General features: G+C 39.4%; 1 protein-coding gene and 1 long non-coding RNA gene across 4 annotated transcripts in view; both read right to left on the minus strand.

Annotated features, from left to right (window-relative positions):
* LOC125804584 (uncharacterized) overlaps positions 1-23,181 on the minus strand; it is a 432,046-nt gene that overhangs the window by 149,405 nt on the left and 259,460 nt on the right. The window lies entirely within an intron of this gene.
* The window catches only part of kcnab1a (potassium voltage-gated channel subfamily A regulatory beta subunit 1a), a 253,238-nt gene that overhangs the window by 149,405 nt on the left and 80,652 nt on the right, over positions 1-23,181 (minus strand). The window contains exon 1 of one of the 3 annotated variants that reach the window (XM_007232085.4): positions 2,869-3,570. The exons of the other annotated variants lie outside the window; for them this stretch is intronic. Within the exon in view, the coding sequence (XP_007232147.2) occupies positions 2,869-3,080 (212 nt within the window). The 5' untranslated portion in view covers positions 3,081-3,570. Of the gene's footprint in view, positions 1-2,868; positions 3,571-23,181 lie in introns of those variants that run through there. 3 annotated transcript variants of the gene reach the window in all.

Consider the following 23,181-nt stretch of genomic DNA (forward strand, 5'->3'; position numbering starts at 1 on the left):
CACTTTTCAGTTTTTCTGTATTTTGAGTTTATTCTATTTAAGGAATGTCCATTGAATTAGTCATGTTTCTGCAACACACTCTGACACACACACACACTCAAAAATACACACAGACAGATACAGTTCAACCTCAAAACAAGCCGATTCAGCAGAAACGTCTACAGAAGCTCTGCACCATCTCCAGTCTGCTGCTCTTATTCACATCACACACAACCTCACCTACACCTGAATCAACTTACAGCTCTATACACACACACACACACACTGCAAACACACGCTTACATTTACTGTGCATGTAGTACGCGTTACTGAAGGTGTCTGCGCTTTGTAATACAGGGATAAAGTACAAAGAGAGATATGCTGCACTGGAACAGAGATATACTCTCTCTCTCTCTCTCTCTCTCTCTCTCTCTCTCTCTCTTTCGCATGCGCTTTCTCTGTCACCCTCTCTGTGACAGTGATCCATACAGCAGGAACATACATGTATGTACATAACTGTAGTTACCACACATATACACAAAGTCCAGTTCCACTATACAGCGGCCAGAACACCACAACACAAAGTTCTTAAAAGAGACAGAGAGAGAGAGACAGAGAGAGAGAGAGAATAGTTGAGTCAGACACTGAAATATGCAGTGTGAAGAAATGAACAGAGACAGAAATATTGACAGTCAAAGAGGGAGAGAAAGAAAAAAAGAGAGAGGGGAGAAAAAGAACACGGCAAAATCCAGAAGTAAGTAGCAGAGTGAGGGATGTGTAAGATAAGAATAACATAGAAGTGAAATGAAATGATGCTGCAAAGATGATAGAGAGAGAGAGAGGTGTATAAAGACAAAGCTTAAAAAATGCTGAGCGTGGGATAAGTAAGAAAAGAGGGTGTAAGATGGACGTAAGATGATGTTGAAAAGATGCTAAAAATCTGAGAGAGAGACAAAGAGAGATAAAAATGAAAAGCATAATAGATGCTGAGTGAGAAAGAAGTTAGTAAGGAAGAAAGTAGAAAGTGAGATGGAAGAGAGATTATGCTGCTTAGATGCTTAAAATCCGACAGAAAGAAAAACAGAGAGATAAAAAAGACCAAAATACAAATAAGGGAGAAAGGAAAATGGAGAGTAGGCTCAACAGAGAGAGAGAGAGATAAAGACAAAGTTTAAAAGATGCTCAGTGAGAGACAAGTAAGCAGGTAGGGGGTGAGATGGAAGTGAGATGATGCTGCAAAGATGCTAAAAATCTGAGAGAAAGACAGAGAAAGATGGAGAGAGATGTAAAAAGACAAAGCCAAAAGGATGCTCAGTGAGGGAGAGGTAAGAAAGGTGGGAGTGAGATGGAAGTGAGACGATGCTACAAAGATCCTAAAATCAGGGAAAACAAGCGAAAGAGACAAAGATGTAAAAAGACACATTAAAAGATGCAGAGTGGAGGAGAAGTAAGAGGGGAGTGAGATGGAAGTTAGATGATGCTGCAAAGATGCTATAAAGAGAGAGAAAGAAAAAAGCAATGAAAAAGACACAGCTAACACGATACTGAGCAAGGGACAAATGAGTAAAGAGGGAGTGAGATGATGCTGCAAAGATGCTAAAATCAGAGAAAACAAGAGGAACAAAAGGATGTAAAAAGTAAAAACTTAAAAGATGTGCAACAAGTAAGTAAGGAGGAATTGAGATGGAAATAAGATGATTACGCTAAAAATCAAAGAGAAAATGTAAAAAGACAAAGCTAAAAGGATATAAAGTGAGGGACCAGTAAGTAAGAAGGGAGTGAGATGAAAATGAGATGCTGCTGCAAAGATGGTACAAATCAGAGAGACAGAGAAAGATATGTAAAAAAAGACAAAGCTTAAAAGATGCAGAGTAAAGGACAAGTAAGTAAGTAAGAGGGGAATGAGATGGACATGAGATGATGCTGCAAATATGCTACAAAATCAAGGAAAAAAAGAGAAACATAAATAGATATGTAAAAAGACAAAGCTTAAAAGATGTTGCAAAGATGTCAGAGAGACAGAGAAAGATATGTAAAAAAATGACAAAGCTTAAAAGATGCAAATTGAAGGACAAGTAAGTAAGTAAGTAAGAGGGGAGTGAGATGGAAATGAGATGAAGCTACAAAGATGCTACAAATCAAAGAGAGAGAGATAGAGACAGATGGAAAAAAAGATATTAATCTTAAAAGATGCTACAAATCAGAGAGACAGAGAAAGACATGTAAAAAGATAAAGTTTAAAAGATGCTCAGTGAGGCACAAGTAAGTAAAGAAGGAGTGAGAGAAGTTTGATGATGCTGCAAAGATGCTACAAATCAGGGAGAAAGAGATACAGACAGTTGGGAAAAAGACATTAAGCTTAAAAGATGTTGCAAAGGTGTTACAAATCAGAGAGACAGAGAAAGATATTCAAAAAGACAAAGTTTGAAAGACGTTCAGTGAGGGACACGTAAGTAAAGAGGGAGTGAGACGGAAGGGAGATGATGCTGCAAAGATGCTACAAATCAAAGAGAAAGAGACAGAGAGAAAGCTGTAAAAAGACAAAGCCTAATGGATGCTCATTAAGGGAAATGTGATGCTGCAAAGATGCTAAAATCGAGCAAAACTAGAGAAAGAGACGAGATGTAAAAAAGACAAAGTTTAAAAGAAGCTCAGTGAGGGATAAGTAAGTTAAGAGGGAGTGAGATGGAAATAAGATGAAGATAGAGAAATGTAAAAATACAATGTTTTATAAGATGTTGAGGGTGAGAGATGGAAGTGAGACAGGGCGAAAGTTTAACAGAGTTGAACAGAGGCAGAGTGAAAATGCAGAGTTAAGGATGGACAGGTGGAGAGATGGGTGGATGGATGGATGGATGGAGTAGTGGATAAAGCAGTAGCAGGACGTACCGGTACTTCATGCCGGTGTGCTTGCCGGTGGACTCTTTGAGGGAGATGTGGTGTCGGGGGGTGAAGGAGCCGAAGCTGCGGGCGATGATGGCCACAGTGCGAAACTTGGCCCGCGCGGCGTTGACCACGCTGGGGCTGGTGGAGCTCTGCTTGACATGGTCTCCGTTCCGCCCCTTCAGACTGTGCTCGGTGCAGGCTATGGACACCTGCATCACGACCGGCAGACGCACAGAGCCAGGAGGGTCCGCAAGAGGAGGAACGGAGTCAGTCCGGGCAGAGGGTCCTGACTGCAGCAGAGGATCCGCAGAGCTGAGTGTGTGTGTGTGTGTGTGTGTGTGTGTGTCTCAGAGAGAGTGTGAGAGGGGGTCCACGCGGTCCACACAGAGGCACAAAGTTAGTTCCTTCTCATGCAGGGGTCCGGATGCCCTCCTCTGCAGTGTGTGAGTGTGTGTGTGTGTGTTTCAAAGCCTGCCCATGTGGATGCGTGCATGTGTGGCTGTTAAATGAGGTTGAGCGTGTGTGTAAGGTGTGTGCGTAAGTGTGTCTATGTGTGCATGTGTGTCTATGTGTGTGTGTGTATGTGTGTAAGTGAGCAGGAGTGTGTGTGTGTGTGTGGAGAATCTTCACGCAGACACACACACACAGAGCACTGAGCGGATCTTCAGCAGGTCAGTGAGAAAAAGCCTGTGTGCTGGAAGAAGAGGAGGAAGAGGAGGAAGAGGAGGAGGAGGGAGCGCTGTCAGGACCGTCCAACACATCTCAGCTTCAGCATATTCCACACCTCTCTCTCTCCCACTCTCTCTCTCTCTTACTCTCGCGCGCTCTCATACGCGCTCGCTCGCTCGCTCCTGACAGCCAACCGGAATGCACTTCTGCTCTAGCGTACTGCTGCTCTGCTCTCTCTCTCTCTCTCTCTCTCTCTCTCTCTCTTACTCTGTTTCTCTCCCCTCTGTTGTCTATCTTTCTCTCTCTCTCTGTTTAACTCTCTCTTTTCTCTCTTTCTACTTTACGCTTTCTTATTCTCTTATTCTTATACTCTTTTTTTCTCTTCCTTTCCTTCCTTACTCTCTTTCTCTGTTTGTTTATGTTCTCTTTCTTTTTCTGTCTCTATTTTGCTCTCGCTCTCTCTTATCTCTTTCTCTTGTTTTCCATCTCTTTTTATCTCACTCGCCAATCTTTTTCTTTCTCTGTCTCTCTTTTTCTCTCTCTTTCTCTGCTTGTTCTCTCTCTCTCTCCCTTTCTTTTTCTGTCTCAATAGGTTTTCTCTCTCTTTTTATCTCTCTCCAGTTTACTTTTTCTCTCTCTTTCTCACTCTTTTTCTTTGTCTCCCTCTCCTTTTATCTCTATCTCTTTCTCTCATTTTTTTTCCTCCTCTTTCTCTCTTTGTTCTCGCTCTCACCTCCTGTTTATGTTCCCTTTCTTTTTCTGTCTCATAGGTTTTCTCTCTCTTTTCCTCTCTCTAGTTCTACTCTTTCTCACTCTTTCTCTTTTTCTCCCTCTCTTTTTATCTCTCTCACCAATTTAGCTTTCTGTGTCTCCATCTCTCTACTTTTCTCTTTCTTTCTCTGTTCTCTCTTACTCCCTGTTTATGTCCCCTTTCTTTCTCAATATCTCAATAGGTCTCCCACTCCCTTTTTCTCCCTCTCTCTCTTTCTCTCTCTCTCCAGTTTTACTCTTTCTCTCTCTTTCTCTATGTCTTTTTATCTCTCTTGCCAATTTTGCTCATTCTCTTTCTGTCTTTCCATCTCTCTCTTTTTCTCTGCTTGTCTTTTCTCTCTTGCTATCTATCACTCTCTCTACCATGTCTCTCTCTCTTTCTTTCTCTCTTTCTCTCTCCCTGTTGCTCTCATCTCTTTGAGGGGTTACAACACAAGCCCCCAAGTTCAGTACACACACACACACACACACACACACACACACACACAGAACAGAAAAGAAAGAAAGAAAGAAAGGAAGGAAGGAGTACAGTGGCAGTATTAGCAGCAGGTCTGAAACAGAAACCTCAGATGAGACAATTAAATCAGTCTGAAACATCAGTGTGGGAGGAGCCTAAGGGAGCTGAATCAAACCCAACGAGAGTAAAACAGCTAAACGCAGAGTTACACATCCTGAAAAAAGTCACGTGTTCACACTGAAAACCACACCGGATTAATAAACACCTACTCAGTCTCACTTCAGTATCAGTGTATGTGACGTGCACCTGCATTCACACAGGTGCTTTCAGTGAGGTAGTGTTCATTAGGATGCTCTTTCAGAACGAATATCTCCTAACTGTGAAAAAAGAACTAATTTTAATATATATTTTGTTGCTGTTATATAAAGGTATTCTTATAGTACATTTATTACACTATTATTACATATAGCTACTTAATTACACAGTCAATAATGTGATATTTGACATTATATATTGCAAAAATTACATATTTAGATCATGGCAGCCACAAAATAAACTTAGCAGAGGCAGTGGCTGCAAAGTTTCACCCATATGTAAATATAATGTCACATGACTTTTGCCATGAATCATTAAAGATATTAAAGCTTAGAAAGGGGATGTGGTTTCTGCCAGAGGTCACACAGACAATTCTAGCCAGACACCACAATCAGTACCACCCACTGCACTGTCCACTGTGGGTGGTAACAACTTCTATGATGTATTCTTGGTAAACAAGTGATACTGTGCGGATCGAGGAATGTCAACTCCCATAATTCATATTACCTTGCTATGACAACACAGGCCAGTGTTCAACCTCACACACAAGATAACAATATACTATATATATATATATATATATATATATATATATATATATATATATATATATATATTTGTATGTATTAGTGTGTGTAAATATAATGTGTGCACTGCCTGAATGGAGCATCCTGGCCCAAGAGAATTAAAAGAGTACTGTATTTGTTTTGCATTCATAAGAGGCTATAAATGTGCAGGTGTGTGTGTGTGTGTGTGTGTGTGTGTGCATATGTTCACACACACACACACACACACTCCCAATACCTTCTGTATGTAGGACACAAAATTCAATCCTCTAATTCTCTCTTTTTCTTTTTTTTTTCTTATTGGCAATCTGCCAATCTGCCTGTTCTGACTGACAGCTCTCTGGAGCATTAGCAGTATTAATGAGAAAGAGAGAAAGAAAGAAGGAGGGATAGAGAGAGAGGGAGAGATGAAAAAGATAGTGTGAGAGACGGAGGATGGGGAGGTGAGGAAGATCAGACTTTGCACTAATGAATGTGTGAGATTAGCAGTATAGCCTAAGAGATAACCTCCAGACATACACCACTGATCACATTCACACTAGTGTGCCAGCAGCTGTGTGTGTGTGTGTGAGTGTGTGTGCATGTGTGTGTGTGCGTGTGTGTGTGTGCATGTGTGTGTGTGTGTGTGTTTGTATACATGTTTGCTGGCGAGTGTGCTCATGCCCATACGTATGTCACACATGGGTGAGGGCTACAGATTGCTGTTATATATATAGTCCACTATTTAAGCACATTATGAATCAGCTCCACCAGTGACTCACTGATTATGGCTCTAATATTTGACCTGGAATTAATCTCATTCTTTATATATATAACATATAGTGCACTGTGTGCAGTTCAGGGGAACTGTGGAAGTCACAGCTAATATAGTATGCTGTGGGGTTACAGCTCATATGCTGGTAAGAAAGGCAAATCCAAACTCTCATATGCCATATAATTCATGGTCCACTGAGTTCCATTGGATGATTGCTATAAATCATGATGCATTATGGGAGTTTTAAGCGCCCTAAAAATCACGTTCGATTTCTCCTTACAATTCGGATACTCAAAGAAAAATGGCCGACCCACTCAATAGTGCCCTAACTAGTAACTTTTGAGCCATTTCAATACCCAACTGTATGGTAACTGAAACAGTCGGTCATTTACTGATCGACTGCAACAGATCCAAAGAAGTATGGAGTGCTTTTAAAAATTACAGACTGGACATTGATGTAACGAGAGAACACATTATATATGGGACTTTTAACTTAGATAAATCATGTAAAAAAAAAGGACTGCCTTTTGGTTGTGTATATGCACTATTGTTAATCAAATATGGGTCACTAGATGCAAAATGACCACAGAAAATGTTTTCTTATAAATAGTGATAAAGTGATCAAACAGTGCATAGTTAAACTAAAACAGAGACAAAAATATAATAGACAAAAGAAAAATAATGTTTCATGGGACTTTTTAAACTGCTTATGATTTAATGACGATAGATAATATATAGTATTCGAGAGTTTAATAAAATATCATGAACTGTGTAATTACATGCTTGTTCTGAAAGGTAATTTGTGATGTATATGTTTTCTGTACTTGATGTTTTGTAATATGTATTTTTTTTTCAATAAAGCTCTTTAAAAACTCCAATGACCCTGAACATACAGCCAAAGCTACAGTGGAATGAAAAATGGAAAATTGCTGTTTCCAACCTGGCTGAGCCTGAACTAGTTTGCAAAGAAGGATGGGTAAAAAACACTCAACATTTTAAAATGTCTTTAGATGCTGTAATTGCAGTAAAAGGTGGTTCTACTAAGTATTGATATAGAGGGACTGAATACTTTTGCTTTAAACAGCCCAGTTACAATTTTGGGTGCAGACCCACATATTCAGTACAAGTGTGAAACACCCTTAAAAGAAGCACGACTCACGTATTGCACGTATTGCATCTCTAATTCAATGTTCCCAGCCCGCTGTTACCTATTATCACACAGCTGCTAATCAATGGCATATCAGCTCTGCAGTTAAACAGAGCTATGAGCTCCAGATTGCAGATCAATACCGACTTAGTGATCAGCGGAGTGTATAAATGTTACTGTTATTAGTTCCAGTCCTGTTCAGAACGTCCGCTTTAAAAATAGAATAATCCGCTTTGTGACAGACAGAGTTTCCCTGGTAACAAGAAAAGGCAAAACAATGTGTTCACAATAACCACCTTCAGAAACATGTTCATTCTCACTGTGATGTTTTCTGCATATTTTAGCGTACAGTGGAACACGCTGGTTCTCCAGATGACTCCTGCTATTGATTTCTAACACAGATTAGCATGTGAATGGAGACCCGAACGCCGCTCCGGTTCCTCAGCTCGAGTCTCACTTCCCACACCCAAAGGCTCCGAATAATACAATTACTGCACGGACCAATAATCTCCATAATCACGCAGTGCAGTGGAGCGTTCACTCTCGGCTTACTGTTCCAAACGAACTGAAAGGTTTTTCAACCTGCAGCTGAGGCCTCCACCTCACCAACGTCCTCTCCTTTATTTTCCCCATCACTGATGTCATCAGCGGAAACATACACACAATGCTGAAATTGTAAAAGTGGTCTCAGCTGTGGTATGAATGTGATGAGCACTGAGAACTCTTGCTAATCCAGACGTTGGTATAGGTCACATACTGTCCCTGTACGCTACTGGCTATGGCCCTGGCATGACTGGTGGCTTTAAGTGTGATGGACAGTGCTGCATTGCTAGCTGGCAGCAGGGGGACTGGTAGACATAGGGGAGGAAATGGTAGAGTTGGATCTCAAATCTCCAACTCCCAGAATACCCGGCGGTGGTCAGCGTCAACGAGCTGCACCTGTGGACTACCCTATATAAACCTCAGTCAAACCAGACCTCACTGTTGCACCTTAGCAGAGGGGTGACTGGTACTAGAGGGTATAAAAAGAAAAGAAAAGAGAAGAAAAGAAAAGAAAAGAAAAGGTGATCTCAAAAAAAGGAAAGAGATCTAAAAAGAAAGCCACACAAAAAAGAAAAGAAAAGGTGATTTCAAAAGAAGAAAATAGGTCTGAAAAGACAGCCACACAAAAAGAAAAGAAAAGAAGCTCAAAAGAGAACAAAAAGAGAGGACTGAGCTGTGCTCAGACAGTTTTGAGTTTGGTTGTGTTTTAGTTTGGTTTATTTGAAGTTGAAAGCTGTCTTTTGTTGGTACAAGCCATTTGGTGGCATTTCCTTTGTTCTGTTTCCAGCCTTTTTTTCCACACCCATTCTCCATTCTCCTTGGAGAAACCTTTAAAATTATTATCTTAAAACTATTACTAGAACTGAATAATACATAATATAACTATATCTTTATAAGTATATAAATATATATATAAATAAATCCATTGTATATTCATATCTGCTCTGCACTTGGATCCCACACCTACCCCAACTGTACCATTAAGCTCCTCCGGTACCATTACATTGCTTTAGGTATCAACTTCATTCTGCTATTAAAGGGTTCTACTATAAATAAAAAGTTCAGTTCTGTTGGGGCCCAAGCATCAATTTACACCTAAATTCATCACCATTGTTACATGCTCTACCTAAAACAGACCACAACCATGATGGTAATGTGACAGTATGGATAAGGTGAATATAAAATACAACAGAGTGCACAGCCAGATAACTCTACAGACAGAACTGCAAAGCTGCTAGAAGCTTTCAATAAAAAAAAAGTTCATTAAGTTCATCATTGTTATTTGCGAGTGATAAGATTGCGTTTATGAGTCTGGACAGAACATGAGATAGAGAGAGCGAGAACGAGTGAGAGAATGAGAGAGAGAGATAGAACGAGAGTGTGAGTGAGAAAACAAAAGAGAGAAAGCAATAAACCAAGAGAGTAAATGAAAGAGAGTAAGAGAAAGAGAGAGAGAGAGCTGAGAGAGAACAAAAAGCGAGATAATGAGAGAGAGAAATAGAACAAGGGAGCAAGTGAGACAATGAGAGAGAGAGAGAGAATAAGTGAGAGAATAAGAGGAAGAGAGAGAACAAGAAAGAGCGAGAGAGTGAGAGGGAGAACGAGAAAGTGCATGAGAATGAGAGAGAGAGAATGAAAGACTGAGTGATGGGCTAAGTAATAGAAAGAGAACAAGAAAGAATGAGAGGGAGAACAAGGAAGAGCGTGAGAATGAGAGAGTGAACGGAAAAATGATACAGAGAACATGAAAGAACGAGAGAATGAGAATAAGAAAGACAGTGAGAGAAAGAATGAGAGAGTGAGAAAATGAGAGTGAGAGAGAGTGTGATAAAGACAGAACAAGAAAGAATGAGAGTGAGAAAGAGAACGAGAAAGAGTGAGAGAATAAGAGTGAGAGAGAAAGAGCATAAGAATATGAGAGAATGAAAGAATGAGTGACAAAGAAAACAAGAAAGAATGAGAGAATGAGAGTGAGAGAGAGAACGAGAGAATGAAAGTGATAGAGACAGAACAAGAAAGAATGAGAGAATGAAAGTGAGAGAGAATGAGACAGAGTGAGAGAATGAGACAGAGTGAGAGAATGAGTGAGAGAGAGAGAAAGAGAGAGAGAGAGACACCTCCAAAAGAAATCTGAATCTGACTAGAAAAAAAAAATATTTCTCAATATATATTTCCCATATTTGTCAAACATCAATCTGTGTACAATCTAAATATGACAAAAGAGGAGTAAACTATGGGAAGAGCCGAAACTAAATCAAATATCCCATACTGGGAAAACTACGCTGCTCTGCTAGAGATGTTAGAAGACAAAAGAAAAAATATATATTTGCTTTACATTTGATGCACGCCACTTGCAACAAGAGTGAGTGGCACCAGGCAGGCCCCCTTACACATTGCCACTGCTGTAGACTTCAGGGGCCTCCACACTGGCCTGGGAGCCCAAGAAGGTGCCTGTTTTGCCTGAAATGAAGGGACTACATCCAGTACAGTTACTGTGTGTATAATCTCTAAATGTTTTTCTTGCTCATGTTCTTAGAGAGTGTTTTTCTCTCAGTAGGTCATCATACTCTAAACTAGTTTCCACTGCCGCTCTCTCTGCTTCAGGATGTAAAGTGCTGTTGTTCTTCTGAAGGCTACTCTACTACAGGCTAAAGGACGCTCTCCGCTCTGGGCTGTTCTGTTCTCTACTCCAGGCTGATTTCAGCAGTGCTCATGTCTGTAGTGCTGCTAAATCACATTTGACACACGAACAGAACGGACAAGCTGTGACACCCAGCCGACTGTACTGCAGGGACATGTGCATTCTCCATGTGATGTGCAGCAACTGTTTACCATCTAATTGGGTTATATAAAAATGAGCTATAAATGTGGGAATGGTGGAGAGACCAGCAGTAGAAAGAGCTTTCCACAAGGGCAAAGTAAGTCAAACAGAATAACGTGATTGGAGTAAAAATTCAACATGAGTTACGGCATTCAATGTTTTCAAAACCCATCCGGGAATGTCTTCTCTAGTGCGATCATTTACTCAATCTACTCTTTTACTTGTCAGGTCCTTGTTCACAGTGCTGGTGCTCCAACCACATCTATCACAGACTGTTGAAAAATCATAATAATAATAGTAATCATAGTCAGAGACATCACCTGGTATGGGCCTCTGGAGCCCTGAAAATAATGTTTGTAGCAAAGCCACCAAATTTTTTGTCACGTTTCGGTCATCCTCTTCATATATTAGTGTTTACAAACTTGTCCCAAATCACTCTCTCATGTCTGAATAGAACTCAGAGTACTTTATATAGTACAAAGTACTTAAATAATGTGGTGGGCAAAAGAGTGGTCAAAATGAGCAGGGTCAACACCGGTAAATGATAGCAAGAGGGAATTAACATACCATATACGATACACAGTGCAAGAGTCATACACAGGCAAGGCAACATCAGGGTCGGAAAGTACAAAAACAAAATCGGAAATGAGAGAGATAACACAGGAAAGAAAAACATGAGGAAAAAAAAATCAACACTCGCCAGGGGTATGTGTGAAGTGAGGGTGTATATATATAGTGTAGTCCACAGGTGATCTCAATATTCAGGTGATCTCAATGCTTGTGCAGTGTCAGGTGATCGTGAATAGGTGAGATGTCAGTGTGTGGTGCATTCTGGGTATCGTAATCCGAATGTAGGAAAAACAGGAGTGCTTTCAACGCTGCACTGCCTCTCGAAATGTACTCTTTGGTGACATCAACAATATGGCGTACTTTAGGGCAAGAGACCTACATGGCGCGTGGTTTTAAACAGTCACGGTTTTTGGGACACAGCCATCTTCGCTGCCTACAAGATTTACCCTCCCCCCCAACGTCCCCACGAACCAGAGGAACCTTGGAAGCTAAAAAATGCTGCACTGCTGCTGGTCAAGATCATTGCCATTACAGTACTTTAATCTATGAAGAATAAATAAGAGCATTGTGAGAGCATTGCAATTATGAGCATAAAGAAATGAAGAGAGTACCCGAGTGCAGAATTTAAGGACCTGATTGAAAACAGCAGAAAAAAACAAAATGCATATCAAGCCATGAGTCACATGATTCACTTAACAGTTGACATGGACATATTTGGTCTTAAAGATGGTCTGATTATGTCACATATAGGGCCTTCATTTCATTCCATGGAATTTTAGCTTAAAAGACACTACTGCCATGTTAAATGTTATGGGACAGGAACTTGTAGTGTGTCCCATGACTTTTGACTTGTCCCTTGGAAGCTAAAAAATGCTGCACTGCTGCTGGTCGAGATCATTGCCACCCACTGCACTGTCCACTGTGGGCGGTAATGCCCTCTATGATGTATTCTCAGTACACACCCCTACCAGACCTTGCTCCGACTCCCGTAGTTTGCCTTGCAATGACCATGCTGGCCAGTGTTTAGCCTTACTAACAAGATAACACCTCACAGCTTATATACAAGTGTGGGTGTTCTCCAGAATGTTGTGTCAAATGACAAACAAAAAAGTGTTAAACAAACCAGAATATGTTAGATATTTTAGATACTTCTAAAAAGTAGCAGCTCTTGCTTAGGTTAGACAGTTTTACACATCTTGGCTGGATTTTCTCATTCAGTTTTATGAGGTAGTCACCTGGAATGTTCAGCTTTCAGTTAACAGCTGTGCTGAACTTTTCAAGAGAATATTCTAATCCATATTATGGCAAGAACTTCTCAACTAAATAAACAAAAAACATACTTTAAACAATGAAAAGTTCCAAATATTTTGAAATTATACTCAAGTGCAGTCGCAAAGACCATCAAAAACATTATGATGAAACTGGCCCAGAAAAGGAAGACCTAGAGTTACCTCTGTTGCACAGGATAAGTTGATCTACTGGATGGCATTTGACAAGGTGACTTTAGACTCATGCTAGCCTTCAACAGAATGTCCTGTATTACGGCAATGCTTCATATTGAGTGCTAATAAAGAATCTCAATTGGTCTTAATGGATCCGCAACTGTGTCCACATATTGACACGACCCCGAACCAATCCTATGAACTCTTCATTCCCATAGTGTTCTGTTTAATGCTGACCATGTGCCAGTAGCAAGGACAAGCCAGAGCTGTGGACTGCTGGAAAAATGAGCAGCTTAGCCTTGAGGTGTATGAAAGAAGCATGATGAGAAATATTAGCCAGCCTATCTCTCTCTCTCTCTCTCTCCCTGTCTCTGTCTCTCTCTCTCTCGCTCTCTATCCTCAAGGGACAGGACAGTTCACTGACCTGTTCAGTGGTCTGATGTATGCCAGTGGGTCTGTGTAAGAGTTTGTGTGTGTGTGTGTGTGTGTGTGTGAATCTGTGTTTAGAAGTCAGATCCTAAAGAAAGGCTACTACAGCCCAGTAGCTAAGCCTTATATACTGTATATACCAGCAAACAGGGCCAGCTCTTGTATTCTAGGTCTTTTCCCAGGAGGGGTGAGTGTGTCTTATCAGAAGAAATAGAATCATTTACATTCAAATGAGACACACAAATTATTATCCACAGGGGACGGGTGTGTTACTTTCATTTTAAACGTCTTTTAAAATGAAAGAAGATGAAATGAGAGACATTTTTTAAATCAGAAACACCTCCCACAGCTTAATTTTCCATTATCTAGTCTAATTTAAATAGATGAAAGCTGAAAGCTACTCAAAACTCAGTATAGATAACATTAATTAGCTGATACACATACAGACAGTACTAGTCTAGCACCTCACCTTTAATATAAACGCACAAAAACCAGAAACAGCAGCTCAGCTAGCCTCTCTCAGTTCATCCAGTTTAACCAGTGCTTAAAAAGCATCAAACTACAACAGCATACAGAGTGATGTTTAAAGGAGAACTCCAGTCGGTGTGAAATGGACTTTTGGTGTAGTAAAACATGATAAAAAGTACTTACCTTTGATTTTATATGGCACACCTCCGCTCTCCCACAGCGTTCTGAGATCCAGAAATTTGAACAGTTTGTCCAAACACCCTTCAGACTGGGTGACACAGGGCATATTTTGCCTTGATAAATTGCTTTTTTCACCGTTATCCAGGCTTAAAATAGCTCCAGAAAGCCCTGACATTTAAAATTAGACATTAATAACTTAAAAAGTGTATAAGAAGCTTATTAAAAACTAATGTTTATATCCTATAAACATCAGCTCAGAGGGCCGCCATTACTGAACTAAAAAAAACAACATAGACATATATATATATATATAAATATATACTGTGCATAGCGTAGTGGCCGGCGCCAGGAGCCAGACTATGCGGAGTCTATGTATATATATGTCCATGTCATTATCAGTACAGTGATGGCGGCGCACAGAGATGAAGCTCGCTTTATAGGATATAAAAAGAGGTTTTTAATAAGCTTTTTGGGCACTTTTTAACTTTTTAAGTTATTAATGTCTTGTTTTAAATGTCAGGGCTCTCCTGATTCTAGCAAGGAGGTGTGGACCTACTTTGAGCTGGATAATGGTGTAAAAGGTGATTTATCGGGGCAAATTATACCCTGTGTCGCCCAGTCTGAAGGGTTTCGGACAAACTGTTAAAATTTCTGGATCTTGGAACACTGTGGGAGAACAGAGGTGTGCTATTCATCAAAGGTAAGCATTTTTATCATGTTTTGCCACACCAAAAGTCCATTTTACACCAAAGTTCTCCTTTAACTTTGTTCGTTTTTTCGCGTGCACCCAGTGTGCGACAGCGTGGAAAGAAAGTAATTTACTTTATTAGGTTGGAACATTTTAGCTAATTAGAGACAAACTTCTCTTTAAAATGTAAAAAATTAATCCATAACTTTATGCTTTCAATTTTGGGGTGTTGCAACTCCTTTTAGGTGTGCTTAAGCCCCCCTAAAAAAGGGCTAGTGACGCCCCCTTCCTCCACACTAACCTCATTTTAGACTTCAAACCCATGATTCTGTGCTGCAGGAACAGCAAGTGTTCGCAGCTGTGAGTCCGCTGTAGAGTTTATTGTTTATAAGACTGTGATTTCCCACTACCTATCCTGACATTCATCTAATGAAAAGAGATCTAATTACCCACTGGGAATAAACAACAGAAAGAGAACGTTTAGTTTTTGTGACTTTTTGTGGCTAAAAATGTTGGACTGTAGACTTTCTTTTCATATTAATGAACGCTGCATGCTTCTTCTGTCTCCCACAGATACTCAGTTTTATAGTTTTGGGAAAGTAACAGGGTCTAACTTAACAAATAATTTAGAATTTATTCATCATATACAGAAGTAAACTCAAATCAACACTGTCTAGAGTTGAAAAAAAAAAACGAAAATAAATATTTTAAATTAACAGTTTTGAGAGCTGTTCCACCTGTAGAGCAAAAATGCGTCAACTTCTTGAACCATGTGATTATTATTCAGCTATTTAATGAGATCAATTATGCAAAACCCACTTTTTCAGTGCTTTTGTTTTTTTTCACTTGGGTCTCGACTGACCCTATAAACACTCCATGTGGGGGAAAAAAAACAGGAATCATTTGCTTCTACAAGCCGTTTGGATGCTTCCTTATTGTGCAAATAACCACAGTGACATCACTCCTCACTTGTCAACCCCCAACAAAGCACCACCAACTAGATCAGTTGAAAATCAGCTATTTCATTTTGGATGAGAACCTCAGACAGTACAGAGCCTGACTAGCCAGCAGACTTTGTCTGACTGAGGGATCTGTATCTACCGTCCATAGCAAGCCAGCAGATGAGGAAAATGTAAGTTCTTTCAAACATTAAGTTTTGTGTTTCTATGTTAGTCAAGAATGAACTAGTTTGTTCCTGTTTTTCCATTTAAAACAATCTAACACTAAATTTGCATAAAAGTGACAGAGCCCTTAATTGGTTCACTCTGAAAATAACTAAAACTGGCAAGAACAGAGGTGGTGAAATCTCTTCTTTATGTGAGAGTGATTTTGTGCTTCATAAACTTAATGAACACGTTTTGTAGAGCCCATAGATCTATTTCAACTGGTAAACATTTAAAAAGAATTATGGAGTCTTGCTCCAACAAGGTTCTATTTTAAGGACTTATACATACTCATATATACAGGGGTTGGACAATGTCATTTTAGTGTGGGAGGATTCATGGCTAAGTTGGAGCAGCCTGGTGGCCAATCTTCATTTATTGCACATTGCACCAGTAAGAGCAGAGTGTGAAGTTTCAAAAGAGGACAAATTGTTGGTGCACGTCTTGCTGGCGCATCTGTGACCAAGACAGCAAGCCTTTGTGATGCATCAAGAGCCACAGTATTTAGGGTAATGTCAGCATACCACCAAGAAGGACCAACCACATCCAACAGGACTAACTGTGGACGCAAGAGGAAGCTAATATAGTTAATATATCACTCTGTACTGTGATGAATTCATTCTAAAATGCAAAATTAACTCTTGTTGTACAGTTTGTTTACTGTTGTGAATGGCATTTAGGGCAATATAACTCATAAAATTTACTTAAAACTCAAAAAAGAGTTACTTAAATTTAACACTTTAAAATTTTGAACTCCTCACTGTAAAGTAGGTAAAATCATTAATTAAAAGAAACATTTTTGTATATACAGTATATTTTTTTTTAAATAAAATGTCATTTAAAGCTGTTCATCCACCGCAGACATCGTATTTTGGCCACCCAGACGTCCTCTGAGTGCCGCTGACCTACAGCAACACCTGACAGCGTCTGATCCATCCAGCTGATCTCAGATAAAGAGGAGCTGTAATGATGTCACTTCAGTCATGAGAGCCTGAGAGCAGATCACGGCTTCTCCAGGTTCAAGACGAGGGCTGAGGGTTGTTCTGAGGTACAGACCATGAAGATCAAAACAGCTGACAAAAAACCCTGACAGCTCAGTCTCTGCCATTACATTACAGTGACAGATGATTGGGTGTGTGTTTAAGTGTGTGTGTATGTGTGTGTACGTGTGAGTTGTCTGCACGTTTGTGTGCTTTGGAAGTACTCTAAAAGCTCAAGTAAAATCGATGTATCACTGCTCACATATTCTATACATTCTTTATCCAGACCTGATCTTACAGTATGGGCCCTATTTTAGCGATCTACTGTATAGCAGCTGGATTTAGGGCATGTCGGCATGTGTTTGGTATCGTGAGGGCGCAAAAAAATATGCCTTGCATACACTGTTAAAAAAAAAAAGTATAAAAAATTGTAATTTTCCAGCAGCAGGGGAAGCCAGAAAATTAAATATATTTATGTGGATGGCACTTTTTTTATAATGAGAAGCAGGAATGAAAAGGAGCTAAAATGAAATAGGAGTAACGAGGCTATTTAAAAAAATGTAAGGAGTAGAATGTTCAGATAACTGTGTGAAAATGTAAGGAGTAGAAGTACAAAGTAGTCTGAAAAAAAAATTACTCCACTAAAGTATAAATAACCATTTTTTTCTTAAAGCAGCACTAGGTCGGATTTCCTTGATTTTTTATCTTTTTAAAGACGTAAAATTACAGCTTGAAACTCACTGCAGCGCTGCATTGAGGTGTAATAGGAGGAATAGCGGTGCTCTCGTGTCTGTGCCGGAGCTCCTCTGAGCTCAAACCAGACTCTGTTAGTTTTCCGAGGTGGCCGCGACCAGCGCTCACGAGAACTGCGACCTGCTTTCCGACCTTTAGTTCTAACAGTTCTACAAGGACTTCTGGTTCATTCTTTACAAACTAACATACAGACACTCTCAATCCTTCCTAGTGGAGCTTTAAGTAAGGTAATGAAGTATTCATACTTAATTACTTGACACATTTGAGTGTAAACGAAAATGAATGGGAGCCAATGGGAGGAAGAAGGGATGAAACAACAACAGATAGATGAGTGCAGGTCAGTATGGCTGTGGATTAGAGCTCAGTTACCCGGCCTGATGGAATTACAGTACATGGACTTTGATGGCTGTCAGGAGAAAAAAACTCTATTGTCTGGTCATGTATGAAAATGAATACAGGAGTGTGGGTCAGTCAGTATGACAGGGGATTAGACCTTGAGGACCTGTCCTCAAAAGAGGGGATGCAATTTCTTTTGATTTGATAGGGACCAAAATAAATGTATAAATTAATGGGAATATAGAGGGATGACAAGAAAACAACAAATAAACAAGCGCTGACATCTCAGAAACTGCAGGACGCAAAGGTTGACAGAAAAATAATTGGGAAAAAGAAAAAGAAGAGTGTAATTACGCAAGCTTCCATTATTACTGTTAATAAAAGAAGTGTGTGTAACCTGAACCGTGTCCTCTGCCACACACTCCAGAGTACCCTCCCAGCACTGCCGCCCGTCACTCAGCCCCTGTCCACGCTAAAGCACGCCGGCTGAAGGGATTACGGTGTGTATTTTCGACTGGATGATAATTGAAAGAGTAATTGTGGATTCCTCCTCACTCCTTCTCTTCACGTAAAAGAGAGCTGGCTGTGTAAACAGATGGTGGGTTATGGGATTGGAGGCTGTTGTGTAATCAGCAGAGCTTGTGTTGATTTTTCATTAAGCTATTTGTGACGGCACAAAGCAGCTAGCGGGTTCTGCTCAAGTTGAATGAGATGGTTTTGTCAGTACATACATTATAGAGCAGGTGTGGTTCTGCTCTATCCCTCTCTATAGTCCAGCTATAGTTGAAGTATTGTAATGTTATGCAATAAAATACGATTAAATTAAAATGAATAAAATAAAAACATACATTGCCCTTTATAAGTGAAGAACAACACCACAACACTTGGTACTGAGCATGCATCAAGAGTGCCAATGGGACTTGATACAGCCTTAGTCACCAGGGAGGCTGCAATGACTCTACACACAGTTCTAAAGCTGAATAAAATTGAGTTAGAATAAAAAAATATGTAAAATTGTTAATTTTTTTGAGTTCATTGTGTAAATGAAATTACAACTTGAGTTCAAGGTGTTGAAGAGAGTGATGAACAATGCCCATTGCTATCTTACACCCAGCCAACAGTCTATTTTTAAACCTTGCACCTGTTCCATTTAAATAGCCACAGAGTTTGTGAATATATCTAGGCTGATGGGCATCGTGGTCTCGATATGAGATCTATTCAGGTAAATTTCTGGTGTATTGCTATCATGGCAATGTAAAACACAGGTGAGCCGCTGTCTGAAAAAAAAACTAGACACGTCAACAGTCAGGTGTTCAAATAGCTATCTTGGCAATTAATTGTCAGCACAGGCCCATCCCCAACATGCATACAACTGCACTTCTTACACAAAAATGGACATGCAGCACTGCACAAACCCACAGCTTGTGAACTGCACTAATACATTAACAATAAACAGAATGAATGAGTGTGAACGAGCAGATCCGTTTCTTCTGCTGAGAAGCGCTGGACATGTCCAGGTAGCTGCGCCCCTGAAATAGCAATCCACCAAATTCAGAACAGACTGATCCAACAAGTTAAGACCAGACATCATCTTAGGTCAGGTCGACTTAGAGGATGTACACAACTCACTCATAATTGGTGAAACAGCAGGTGATGATTTGTGCTAGTTAAGGAATAAAGACTGGAGTTCAGACTGGGGGAGGCTGAGATATGCTGACTGAGAGCTTCAAAAAACTTAGATCAGTATGAGCCCCTGTAACTGATTAGAAAGTGCGGATAAGTTCAGCTATGCAGATTTAAAACAATAGGGTTATATGCACCGATCACTAGTCAAAAATAAATTTTTTTACAAGTAATGTTGCCGTTAGTCAGTATTTGACATTTTTGGTTAGTTTTGTTATTTGTTGATGAAAAAATAATCAATTTGATCATAGTTCTTGTTCTCAAGTTTCATTTTTCACGTAGTTTTCATCTTGTTTTTGTCATAAAAAATAAATTATCAATGAGTGTTTTTTTTTTTTTTTTTGTGATAGTTTGTCATGGCTGCCACTATGATTTTTGAGTTCTTTGGTTCAAATCCAGAATTGTGCTGCTTCGGCATCAGCAGCAGAAGTCAGAGAGATCACAGTTGTAATTGGCTGTGTTTCTTTCTGCACTATAACTAAAAAAGTTTCCAACTTATAAACACACCCTGTTTAATGCTCTACATATGTTTTTAACCACTCACTAATTAATTAGGTTACATACTTCCATTAAGGGACTAGATCACTAATGATTATAATGTATTACAAACACAATTCATCACGCAAAATAAACATGGCTATAATGGGTTTTGCTTTTTTAAAATATTTATAGCCATGTTTATAATGCCTTATGAATGCATTATAATATGTTATGAATGTGTTTATAGAGTCTAATAGAGATAACATGTATAGAAAGTGTTACAAAAATAATAATAATACTAAAAGAAACATATCAGGCACCTCAAATGCACGTAAACTGTTTACCACTACAAGTTCCACATGAATGAATGCAGTAGCGTGAAAAATGGAATATATAACTATATGTTTATATATTCATTGGTGCTGTATCATAGTTGTGCACCTACAGGTACACAACTGCAGAAGGTGCTAAGAGCAGGATTTTGAATGGTCTGTGCCCGAGAAGTGCATTTTGATGGTGTGTTTTTGTGTGTGTGTGTGTGTGTGTGTGTGTGTGTGTGTGTGTGTGTGTGTGTGTGTGTATGCGTGTGTGTATGCGTGTGTGTGTGTGAACATGCTTGGCCTCTGGTTGGATGCAGAAAGGGATGAAAGTCATTGAAGTCGGTGGAGTGCTGGTGGAGTTGTGAGAGCTGCAGTGTGGGAGGGATGCAACAGCCCACACACTACACACTCTCAAAGAGTGTGTTTATCTAATCCATTCACACACACACACACAGCCACATACACACACACACACACACCTGGAGGACAAGCGTAACACCACAGCACTGTATAAATTGTAGCCAAGGATATATATCAGCCGTTTATATGCAAATCTAAAAGCAATGTACAGCAACGCATAAACAACACAGCAGTAGACCAGTAGTAATCTCATTCTCAAGGCTAACACTCACTGGACACACCCCTTTAGAGATTCACAGCATCATATAGCCGTTAGCATTTGATTTCATTCAGCCACAAAAGCATTTAGAAAGGTCAGGAACTAAAGTTGTATGATCACCACTTCACCTCATCCCCAACTTCCCAACTCATCCCAAAAGTATTGGATGGAGCTCCATCTTTACAGAGAACACAGTCCCACTGCTGCACAACTCAATACTATCCCACATCTGCCTGGTAGTGTCTTAAAGAGACACTAAAACCTCTTTTAGAGGCTGTACGTGTGACATAAATACATAAAGATGCATGATGTGGTCAGAAGAACTCCCGCGAAAAGAGACCCGACACCCCAGTTAAATATATTCGGCTTAGCAGGGATGGTTGTTTCAGCACACTGGTACCATTAAACACTATATGTTTTCCCTTCTCCAATCAGAAATGCTTTTGATTTCAGTAAAAAAAAACAAAAAAAAAAACACTGCAAAATAGTGCAGCAAAAAATAAAGACTGCACTATGTCTTTCAAAAGTGCTTTATTTATTAGTATTTTTATTTAAATTATATTTAATTTAAGATTTTTAAACAAACAAAAAGGTTATATTCCAAGTGTAATGTCTGATTATTCATAAAAAATTCAATGTTTATTGCTCTTTCAATGCTTTATTGTGCTATTACACAGTCTCTGCAATATATCAGAGGCTTAAAATGATATTAATATAGTTTAAAGCCATTTTTTGTGCAATATATTTCATCTTCCAAACCAAAAGCGTTATTCACGAGACAAGCCTAATGAGTTCACCCTTACTAATGAGTTCACCTATCTTTAGGGGTGGATTTTGTGTAAAAAAACACATTTTTCAACAATTACAGGCTGTAATTAGACTGCATAGCTAGCAGAGTAAAATTAGATTCCGAGGCGATTTTAGACACATGAATACACACACAAACACACACACACAGCTACATTTACACAGTGTTGCCATGGTAATTCCTAAATGAACTGCAGTGTGACCTTGGGCAGCTTCATCACACCTGCAACAAGATCCTATTTTCTTGTGAAAATCTCTCTCTCTCCCCTTTTTTTCTCACTCCATCTCTAGTCTACCTTTCCTTCTCTACATTACAGTCCCCCTTCACTTTGTAACTCCTTTACACATGGGATAACACTAAAATAAAAACGTCATCAGACAGGACCTACTATTTTGTTCCATGACTTTTGCCATGTCTGAAGGAAGCCATAGAACAGTGCACTGGGATATGGAGTCTGCTGTGTCTTCTATACTGAACTGAACTGCATCTGATTGCAAAAACATTTCTACCCAGACATCACACTCTGGATCATCCCGTAATAGAGAACAGCAGGATGGATGTACTGTAGCCACCATGTTTTCTCAATTTTTCTTCAAGTACATGGCAGACATGCATTTCTATGCATCTGGCAAAACAGTGCCACCAGTGCCACCTCTAAATGAGAGCGGCAGCTTTAAGATACTGTAAAATAAAGTAAAGCTGCACTTTAAAATGAGGCTCCTATAATAAAGTGTTTATAAATAGTTTATAAGGGTTTTTTATGGTTAAACATTTACAAGTTGTACATACTTTAAAAACATTAATAAACACCTCTAAACTCTAAACTGTGACAATGCCTTTTTTAAAGTTTGCAATAAAATAATATAGAAAATCAGTTTAATCATTTAATATGTTATTATAGTTAAATGAATACATTTATTAACAGAAATGTTAATAATGACTGATGGAAAAGACAAAGTAAGATAAGCATCTAGTAAGATCTGAGATTTAACAGTATAAATTAATGTGGAATCACTATTTGGTACACAACAGGGCCACTATTCTATTTATGTGTTGTAACTGCTTATTAATGGTTTATAATCTAATCATACCACAGTTAGATCCGACCATGCAATGTTTTGATTGGCTGAGAGGCGTTTTATGAGTGACATTATCAGGCGATGTACTGGCAATGTACTGTAACCGAAGCTCTCCACCACATACAGGTAATCAAGCAACGATGCAGCGCTTACAAACCAAATACAAACCAAATGTGATGTTATTAAACACCACTGGGGGGTGCTGGATCCCACATTACACACTTTATCAACCACCAATATCAGGTTAGGATTTGTTATTATTAAAATAAAAGCTT

This window comes from Astyanax mexicanus, chromosome 9, assembly GCF_023375975.1.
Source record: "Astyanax mexicanus isolate ESR-SI-001 chromosome 9, AstMex3_surface, whole genome shotgun sequence".
Lineage (NCBI taxonomy): Eukaryota > Metazoa > Chordata > Actinopteri > Characiformes > Acestrorhamphidae > Astyanax > Astyanax mexicanus.